Genomic DNA, 9,324 nt, shown 5'->3' with positions numbered 1-9,324 from the left:
AATAATTACCTAGCTGTGTGGCCTTGGGCAATCCACTTAACCCCATTTGCCTTGCAAAAACCTAAAAAAAAAAAAAAGACTTAACCTGGACACTCTTAGCAAAGGTTGTACAGATGCTGCTGAGAAATGTACTTATTCCTCCGTTTTATACTAATCCTCTCCTTCGAATTATCTTGTGGCAGTGGCAAGTCCCTCCAAACTAAGATCTGTGCTCTGGTTTAGTAATGTTTGAGTAAGAGACCTATTCCCCTTCTTTTTAATGTGGGGTGGGACAGGGTCAGGTACCTAGGATAAACAGTGATGGAGGGCTGGTAGTTTGTACTACCACCTCAAACTCACCCACCCCTCTTCCCAAATTCTCTGTTTCTGACTGTGACACCATTATCCTTCCAGTCACTCAGGTTTGCACCCATAGGTTAATCCTGATTCCTTGCTTTCACTCACTTCACATAATCCAAGCAGTTGCCAAATCTGCAATATCACCTGCACCATCTTATTTCAAATGGTCTCCTTCCCTTCAATTCTTCCCCACTCCAATCCATCTTCTACTGCCTGCCAAAATGATTTTCCTAAAATGTAGGTCTGACTACATATTACACTCTACTCAAGAAATCCCAGTGGTTTCCTTATTTTCAAAAACTTTAGTTATCGTTTAAAACTCTTCATAACCTGGTCTCAATTTGCCTTTCCAGTCATATTATTCATTACTCCCTTGGTTCCAGTTAAACTGGCTTTTTAGATAATCCTTGCAGTTATACAAAAACAAACTTAAACCATCCAAACATTAAAAGGAAACTAAGGTATGATGCTATTCATTTAACAGAACCAGGTTAAGAAAGAATGGATTTACATTGAAAATTTCAGATGTCTTGAAATTATAAACAATTTACTTTGCTTCTTTTTATGTTAAGTGTGGTGAATATCTGCCTGAATACATCTGCTGAAAAGCTGTTATTTTCCTGACTGTTATGACTTATCATCTATATATTAAGATAATATAAGGTTAAATACTTTAAAATGCTTTACCTAAATTCAATTGCTGACTAGCTACATTGACCAAGTTAACTAAAATTACTAAAAACAATTATTATTTAATAATCTGCTCTTTGCTTCAGGTTATATAGATTTTTTTTGGAAAATAATGAAACATTCAATCACATTCTCAAGAAAAGTTTTTTGGAACAATTAATCAAATAAATTTAAAATGTTTCATCTTTGTCTCATTCTTTTAAATTCATATTTTGTATATGTTTTTATCATATATCTGGCATCTTAGTTTAATTTCTTATTATTTATGAATAAACAAATATATATATTTTAGGATGTATATGCTCAAACATTTTTTACTGAAAGGAGAGGACGATCAAAAAAAATCTGTAATCGACTGCTCTACAAGACAAGCTGCTTATGATAAGTGATGAATTAATGATAAAAGGTAAGAAGTATATAAGTGCAGAGGATCTGGATAAGGTTATTAGGGAAAGCTTACATTTTTCCTCTTTGCTGGTAAAAAACAAAAATTTCAAGCAATTGCACTGATTAATCAATCAGGTGGTATTGTTTACTTTTAATTAAGTATTTTAAATTAAGTATAGGGGCAGCTAGGTGGCACAGTGAATAGAGAGCACTGGCCCTGGAGTCAGGAGTTCTACCTGAGTTCAAATCCAACTTCAGACAATAATTGCTTAGCTGTGTGACCTTGGGCAAGCCACTTAACCCCATTGCCTTACAAAAAAAACAAAACCTAAAAAAATATTGTTTTTTCAGGTTTTTTTTTTAACTATGTATGACTCTACTATGTATGACTCTACATAACCCCAACTGGAATTTTCTTGCCAAAGATATTGAATATAGTTTGCCATTTTATTTTCTAGCTCATTTTAGAGATAAGAAAATTGAAACAAAGAGGATTAAGAGACTTGCCCAAGGTCACACAGCTAGTAAGAATCTGAGGCAAAATTTGAACTCCTGTACAAACTGCCCTCCTGTATAAGTATACTTAGAATAAATATAAAGAAAAATAAGTAAAATTACAGTGAAATTTTAGAGGGAGGGCACTAGCAATTGAAATCATGGAAAGGGTAATGTACACAATGCATCTTGCAGGATTTTAGGAAGGGGTGGCAAGGAGCCAGTGCATTCTAGGCATAGTAGCCAGCCAATGCAGAGGCCACAGAGATGAGAGATAAAGTGTTATGAGAGATGAGAAACAGAGAGAAGGGAAATTCACTTTGACAATAGCCTATAGGATGGTCTGGAGTGGTGAGAGATATGAGCCCAAGAGACCAATTAGGAGGCTGTTGCAATAATCTAGGAAAGAACTAAGATGGTAACTCAGAGAGAGTAGAGGGCAGGGGTCAAATACAAGAGATATTCTGAAGGAAGAAACAGCAAGATTTGGAAACTGATTGGATATATGTGATAAAGACAAAAAAGGAATCAAGGATAAGGCTGAGATTATAGAACTGGGTCTTTGGAAGGATGTTGATGTCTTCAAAATAAATTAAGAAATTTGAGAAGGGAGAATTTGGAATAAAAGTTAAGTTGTTTAGAGTCTTTGATTTATTAATTTTCTGATTGTTATGACTTATCTATAAATTAAAATCATATGGTTAATTAAGGACTTTAAAATTCCTAACCACGTGACCTTAGGCAAGTCATTTAACTGTTTGTCTCAGGTTTCTCTTCTGTAAAATGAGCTGAAGAAGGAAGTAGCAAGCCATATTCCAGTAACTTTGCCAAGAAAATCCCAAATGAGGTCACCAAGAATCAGATATGACTAAACAACAATGTTGAGTCTGGTACATCTAACTGAAACTGCCAACAAACAATTGGTGATGTGGAACAGGAGCTAATGAGAGAGAATATGTCTGGAAAGATAGATCTAGGAGGCGTCTGCATAAAGATAATAATTGAACCTATGGGAGTTGATGAGATCAGCTAGGGAAAGTGTGTAAAAGAGAACTCAGCTTCCAAACAGATAGGATTTAACTAGGGAAAAGTAACACAATTGAATAACAATTGAACACAAATGTTCAATCTAAAACCCTCAGAAGTAAGTTAAAGCTTCTCTCATTTTCCCTATTACCCTGTTAGTGTGACTTAGTTACTTCTCTCCAAGACTAATTAATGGAACACTTAATTCCCTCTTTTCCATTCACTTCTGGGTAGAGATCTCAGGAAATGTCAGCAGAATGTTAGATACTCTAACTCTCCAGGGAAAGACCTCAAATTCATTATTATATATATAATAGAAATAGTCTGTATATTCCACTTCATTCAAATTTTCACTCCAGAGACACTCTTTTCCTGACTTCCTCTTTATTCTAACCTGCCTTTCTTAATATTTATAAAATCTCCCCTTTGAATAACAGAATAGTGTATTAAGTCTTTTCATGGACTCATAGAACTTTAGATGGGGAAAGGCACTGGAAACCATGTGTTCTAAGGGTTCTTTATTTGAAGTCTATGAACTTGTTTTTGAAAAATGTTGACTCATATTTCAAACTAGTTGGTTTTCTTTGTAATCTTATGCATTTTTGTATATTTAAAGCATTATTCTGAAGCTTCATCAGACTGCCAAACAATTTATGACACAAGAAAAGGCTAGGAATTCCTGATTCAGTCCAACTGTCTAATTTTACAGATGAGGAAATTAAATCTTAGGGAAAGTGATTTGTCAGAACTACAACTCAGGTCTTCTGACTTCAGTTAAGCACTAAACCAAGCTATCCCACTTTAGAATCATCTGATATCTCCCTTTCTAGACTCGGAGGAAACAATTAGATAAAAATGTTTTATCCTTCAACAGGGCCTAGCACAGGAAATAAAATTTGTCAGAGAACTTGACTGGCATAATTGGTGTGATGAAGGAAGGTATGGAAGACAATGGGGATTAAAAAAAATCCTTTAAATCTTGTCAGATTCCATGACTGAATAATATATTTCTTCATTACTCTCTGAAAAAAAAAAACAGCCCAAAACTCAATGAGGGAGGCTAAAAGCTGGAAGAAACATGAAAAAATAGTTTTTGCCTGGCACAAGGTAGTTCCTAGCCTTTATCTAGAATCTATCCATCTCTACTTCGCATTCATTTATTTTATTCATTCATTCATTCATCTATTTAGTACTTTAGATCTTTTGTGACATTATAAGCTCCTCTGAATATTTTTAAAGGCATAACAAATTAGTTAAGAATACAAAGGAAACTAGTATATTGAAATTTTTGGAATAAAGTTTAGAGACCCTAAGTTAAGAACCCTATGTGAGATGCTTTCCACCAGGCAAGAAAATCACTGTGTCGGAATACATGTGAGTATCGTTTCTTGGTCTTCAGAATCCCCAACCTCCCCCACCCCCCAGCCAATTCCCTCCCTTCCAGACTTGGACTTCTCAGGAGTCAGTGTCTGAACCTCTTCAGAATTACTAGAAGATACTCCCCAGGGACTTGGGGAAAGCTGCTTTGGTGGAGCTTAAGCCAGACTAAGTGGATTTTCTGAGAGCAAAGGGTGAGGCTCCCTTAAACAAAATTGTCTCCACTCATTGCCCTTGAAACCAAAGGATCTGGCATTCTCATTCTTATCAGGTAAGTGGCTCTGAGAATCCCACAGACCCTTCTCCCAACTGACTGCTTTCTGGGCTCCAGCTTCAGAGCAGTATGAATCTAGTTTGTACACAATTGTTTGATTTTTTTGGTCTCCTGAAACTGTTTTTGCCTTCCTTTGAAACTGGTATTTAGTACATTAATAAATGCTTCTTCATTTGAATGATTCAAGGAATCTCAGAAAGTAGTTTGCAAATATAGTATTCAGGAGTTCCTGTCAGTTCCTTTCCAACTTTGGTTCTACTCCACCATCAAGTGAATATTCCACACACAAAAAAAATAAACCTTTGTTTTTCTTTTTTTTGTTTTTTTATTAAGGGTGCTCTGGAAACTAATCAAGGAGGACCATTTCTCTTTCACCCAGTTGCTAAAGAAAGCTCCTCAGTGATGGAGGGCATAGTTGCAGTAGAGACCCCTGAGACAGACAGGATGCCTGTGATGCATGTCCTGCCCTGCTGGAAGCCAAGAATCTCAAGTCCAGCCTGGGGACTTCCAGAATCCCCAAGCCGCCAACGCCGTCACACGCTTCCAGCCAGTGAGTTCCGATGTCTCTCACCAGAAGACGCCATCGGTGTGTTTGAGATTGAGCGAGAAGGTAAGCAGTGGGGGATGGGGGGTTGGATCTTTTCTTTTTTTGCTCCTTGAATGAGATCCAAATCAATACCTTGGAGATTGTGAATATTGAGGCAAGTAGGGCCAAATGGTAGAGATGAGACATCTCAGATTTTCCTATGGGCAGATAACTGGATGATAAAGTGAGACAAAAAATTAACTGTCCAATCCCTTCCTTTTAAAGAAGAGGAAATCAAGGCCTAGGATCACAAGTGAGGGCAGAGTTGGGATAAGAACCCAGATCTGACAGTACTTTTTGATAGTATGCAGTTAAATGAGCCCATTCTTAAGCTCAGACTGGTTGGTCTTTACTTTTCAAATCATTTCGTATTGAAACATTACTGAATGAAGTACATTTCCTTTCTTTCCTCCCTTCCCCTCACAAATTCACCTTTATCTATTTTCTAAGTTGGCCTAGAGTTCAGTTAACTTACAGATGAATCTGTTCTGCCTCCTATCCATAGCTTTCATCTCTGTCTCTGGCAACTGTCCCCTGTACATAGATGAGATTCGGCACTTCCTGACCCTATGCCCAGAGATGTCCCTGGGCTGGTTTGAGGAAGGTCGGCTAGTAGCCTTCATCATTGGCTCCCTCTGGGACCAGGACAGACTGACTCAGGTAAAGTGTTGGGAGTGAAAAGTGGGGTAAGAGAGAATGGAAGATGTGGAAAAGCCCAATTCCTAGGAGAGGTGTCTTCTTACCCAACTTGGTCCCACACTTTTTTAAAATGATGGTTACCTGTCAGACATATTTATCCAGAGTGAGAAGAGAAACTGATTTACATATCCTCTCTCAGCAATGAACAGAGGAACAAACCCTTCCCACATCTTCAAATTTCCAAGGCTAAAATAAGGAAACTGGAATTATATCTTCTTGCCCCAATACTTAGGAGTACACTTAGGAGTACAATAGGATTCTCCAGAGATTTCCCCCCAAGAGATTATCCCAATTTCCCAATTACTCATGTAGTCCCCTAATTTTTGGGACACATTATTTTTCCCCCTACCCAGGGGTTTTGGTCAGATAAGAAGTAAAACCCTTAGGACTTGGTAGGGGGAAAAGAAGTGAGACAGATTTAATTTCTTCCCTGTTGGCCTACAGGAGTCCTTGACAATTCACCGGCCTGGGGGCCACACTGCCCACATTCACGTGTTGGCAGTACATCACACCTTCCGCCAGCAAGGCAAGGGCTCCATCTTGTTGTGGCGCTACCTACAACACCTGTGCTACCAGTCATCTGTTCGCCGGGCTGTGCTTATGTGTGAGGACTTCCTGGTACCTTTCTATCAGAAATGTGGCTTCCAGACAGTGGGGCCATGTGCAGTCTGTGTGGGTACCCTATCTTTCACTGAACTCCAGTGCCCAGTTCAAGGTCATGCCTTCCTTCGAAGGAACAGTGGTTGCTAAGTATTCCTTCCCTCCAATACTTTTCTCTTTCCTCTGAAACCCAGAGTCCTGGATCCTGGTAGATTCATATCAACCTTTTGGTGACTGGGAGGAAGTAGATTTTAATAGCAGCAAAGTCCAGTCACACAGGCTTTCCTATTATTCCCTCTATCCCTCTTCAAGTTCCATCCCAATTAAGCTGGTGTTCAAAGAAACATTAAAGGAATTCTCAATTGTCAGTGTTGGGCCTGGACCAAACAAAGATGGCACCCTTCCCTCTCCCAAGATAATTCAGCCCAGGTTCAAATGAGAGACCAATAGGAACCAATCTTGAAGGGATAGATAAGAAATTCTCTCCAATATTATATATTTTCCATCTCTAGGAAAGGCCATGAGATAGAAAATAGTAGGAAATGCTGGTTTGGATCAAAGGCAGTTTCCTGAACAGGAAGGGATAACTTTTTCATGTGCCATGACCGCTTTTGAATCCCCCTACATAAGTGGGAGTAAGAGAATGGAAAAAGAACAATACATTTTTAACTGAAACAGACCAGGAAGACAAACTTTTTTCCGTAACCTTTTCTCTTGGTAATCAAAAGAGGGCTCTCCACTTCAACCCTACAACTTTCTCCCAAATGTAAAACTTTTCAGGTCCTCTTTCTAGCAATGACCCCATGAGCCACCTCAGCTCCAAACTCTTCAGTTTCTCAATTTCACTTCCTGGACAAAATGGTTAAACTAATGTGTTCTTCCTTTTCCACTCCTCCTCCATCTACACCCACCTTGCTGTCAAATAAAGCAGTTAAGGCCCCACCAATCCCAATCATGGTTTAGTTTTATGCTGCTATGTCTCAGACTTCACTTTAAGTTTCTGGATTTAAAATAAACACTCTTCCAAAGAATGAAACTTTTACTTTGTTTTCTATAAAGAATATTTAATTAACTGGTGATACTGTGTCCATGACAGTTATCACTAAGCTGGCATAAATTTTAAAAATAATTCCAAAATGAACCAGTAAAAAAACAAACAAACAAACAAACCCAATTCTCCAAATCTGAATCAACTCTCCAAAGCTAGCCAGAATCCATCCTCATCACCAGGTATGAGGTAGAAAGCTATTGAGGCTGAGGAGTGTTGCTGAAGAATCTCAGTCATTTGAAGGGGGGAGAATGGGGAAGAAAAGGTTAAAGACAGAATCAGAGGAGGATCCAGTCCATTCCCAGCTAAACAGTATTTTTCCCCTTCTTAATCTTTCCTTCTTTCTGTGTCCCTACCCTTTTCTCTCCCTTAAGGGCATCCATCAAATGTTCTAGTATGGAATACATCTAAGAAAGGCTTACAATCCCAAGACAACTCATCAGAATCCCTGGGGGTAATGCAGTAAGGCAGGGGAGATGGGAAAGGAGGACAGTCCCATTGAAAATTTCTATGGGAATCTGGGATTGGGAGTTTCAGATAGGGAATCTGGCTCTTCATGGTCTAAAGTAGCTTTGGCAGAAGGAGAGACCTTGCACAGAAAAGGTTCTTTCAGGCTGAGAATGAATTAAAGATAGTGAAGGGAGAGAAGGCACCAGAACAGATTATGGCTAGGCATAACCAAAGACCTGGGAGGAAAAATCTCAGATGGTCTTTAACAAAGTAGCTCCCTGGGTGAGAGGGGTCGGGGTAAAAGATTACTTGGCTTCCAAATAGTGATATAGGGGAGTGAAGGGAATCTGAGTCTGTGTGAACCAAGTTCCCTAGGAGTTGGCTATCTGAGCCTCCCCGAAGAGACCTCAGTCAAGAACATGAGGGTTTAAAAAGTCCAAAGTACCAACGGAATCCTGAGGAGCCTCCTCTTGCCTGACCTATCCACACTGGTGAGTGCAACCCCAACCCACTGCCAGGAATTACCAGTGAGTGAATGTCCTCTGACTCCATGAGGATTTAACCACCACATTCATGTAAGCCTCCCAACAGTGGGAAAGGAGAACTCCATGGAGCTCCCCTAGGAGAAACCATGTTCTCCCTTTCTCCTCTATGGTCCAAAACTTTGGTGGCATTAGATACCCAAAAGGGAGCATCTCCTGGCTTCCCATCCTTTAGCAGACCTGGAGCCCAGGATAAGTGAGAGGCATCAGTGTAGCACTGGGTCCAGGTCATATTTTTCACAGAACCGGCTGGTGAAGGGGAAGCAGGTGAGGTATTCAATCCAGCGCCAGTTGATGGGGTAAACATACAGCCAGATGACAAGGGAGGCAAAAAGACCCGCAAAGACGACCAGAGACACCAGGATCATAGCTCGCTTGCGATACTTGTCTCCCGTGCCAAAGGTGATGTAGGGCAGGAAAGCAAAGGAGAGTAGCAGGCCACTAAGGAAACCAAAGATGTGGGCGATGTTGTCGATCCAAGGCAGAAGTCCACAGATGAAAAGGAAGAATACGATGCCCGACAGGTTCAGGAATGCCTTCCAGGGATTTTCTAGGAGTTGCCAACTCTGAATGAGCTCAACAAACAGGCAGGCAAGAACACCAAACTGGGAGCCTGCAGGGCCCACCTGGAGAGAGGAGGGGCATAGAAACATCACTCAGCCCCTTAAAAGGCTTAAGAGTCACAGGGTCAGCCTAGGCAGTCAGGGAGCAATCAAGGACGAGGTCAAAGAGTCCATAAAGGTTCTCAGGTGAGTCATCATCATCATCTGCTGCTCCCTCCCTCACCCATGGGGATTAGAGGGCAGTCAGC

The 9,324-nt window shown here is 40.1% G+C and overlaps 2 protein-coding genes across 7 annotated transcripts in view; one reads left to right on the top strand and one right to left on the bottom strand.

The window, feature by feature from the left end:
• Window positions 1-4,360: 4,360 nt before the first annotated feature.
• On the top strand, window positions 4,361-7,424 carry AANAT (aralkylamine N-acetyltransferase). The gene is made up of 3 exons (XM_074224495.1): window positions 4,361-5,198; window positions 5,680-5,834; window positions 6,318-7,424. Exons 1-3 carry the CDS (start codon window positions 4,991-4,993, stop codon window positions 6,621-6,623), a joined length of 669 nt encoding a protein of 222 aa, XP_074080596.1. The 5' UTR covers window positions 4,361-4,990; the 3' UTR covers window positions 6,624-7,424.
• Window positions 4,390-9,324, bottom strand: part of RHBDF2 (rhomboid 5 homolog 2) — a 44,992-nt gene continuing 40,057 nt past the window's right edge. For all 6 annotated transcript variants that reach the window (XM_074224491.1, XM_074224493.1, XM_074224490.1 and 3 more), the window contains one exon: window positions 4,390-9,139. In XM_074224491.1, coding sequence (XP_074080592.1) covers window positions 8,720-9,139 — 420 coding nt within the window. In that variant the 3' untranslated portion in view covers window positions 4,390-8,719. The remainder of the gene's footprint in view (window positions 9,140-9,324) is intronic.

This window comes from Macrotis lagotis, chromosome 2 (assembly GCF_037893015.1).
Source record: "Macrotis lagotis isolate mMagLag1 chromosome 2, bilby.v1.9.chrom.fasta, whole genome shotgun sequence".
NCBI classification, from domain to species: Eukaryota; Metazoa; Chordata; class Mammalia; order Peramelemorphia; family Peramelidae; genus Macrotis; species Macrotis lagotis.
This window is presented reverse-complemented; position numbering and strand designations above follow the sequence as displayed.

Excerpts from the sequence above, each read along its gene's own strand:
- AANAT (XM_074224495.1), top strand. The coding sequence starts at position 4,991 with ATGGAGGGCATAGTTGCAGTAGAGACCCCTGAGACAGACAGGATGCCT. Across the intron at positions 5,199-5,679 it reads GTTTGAGATTGAGCGAGAAG|CTTTCATCTCTGTCTCTGGC; the intron begins GTAAGCAGTGGG and ends TCCTATCCATAG. Across the intron at positions 5,835-6,317 it reads ACCAGGACAGACTGACTCAG|GAGTCCTTGACAATTCACCG; the intron begins GTAAAGTGTTGG and ends GTTGGCCTACAG.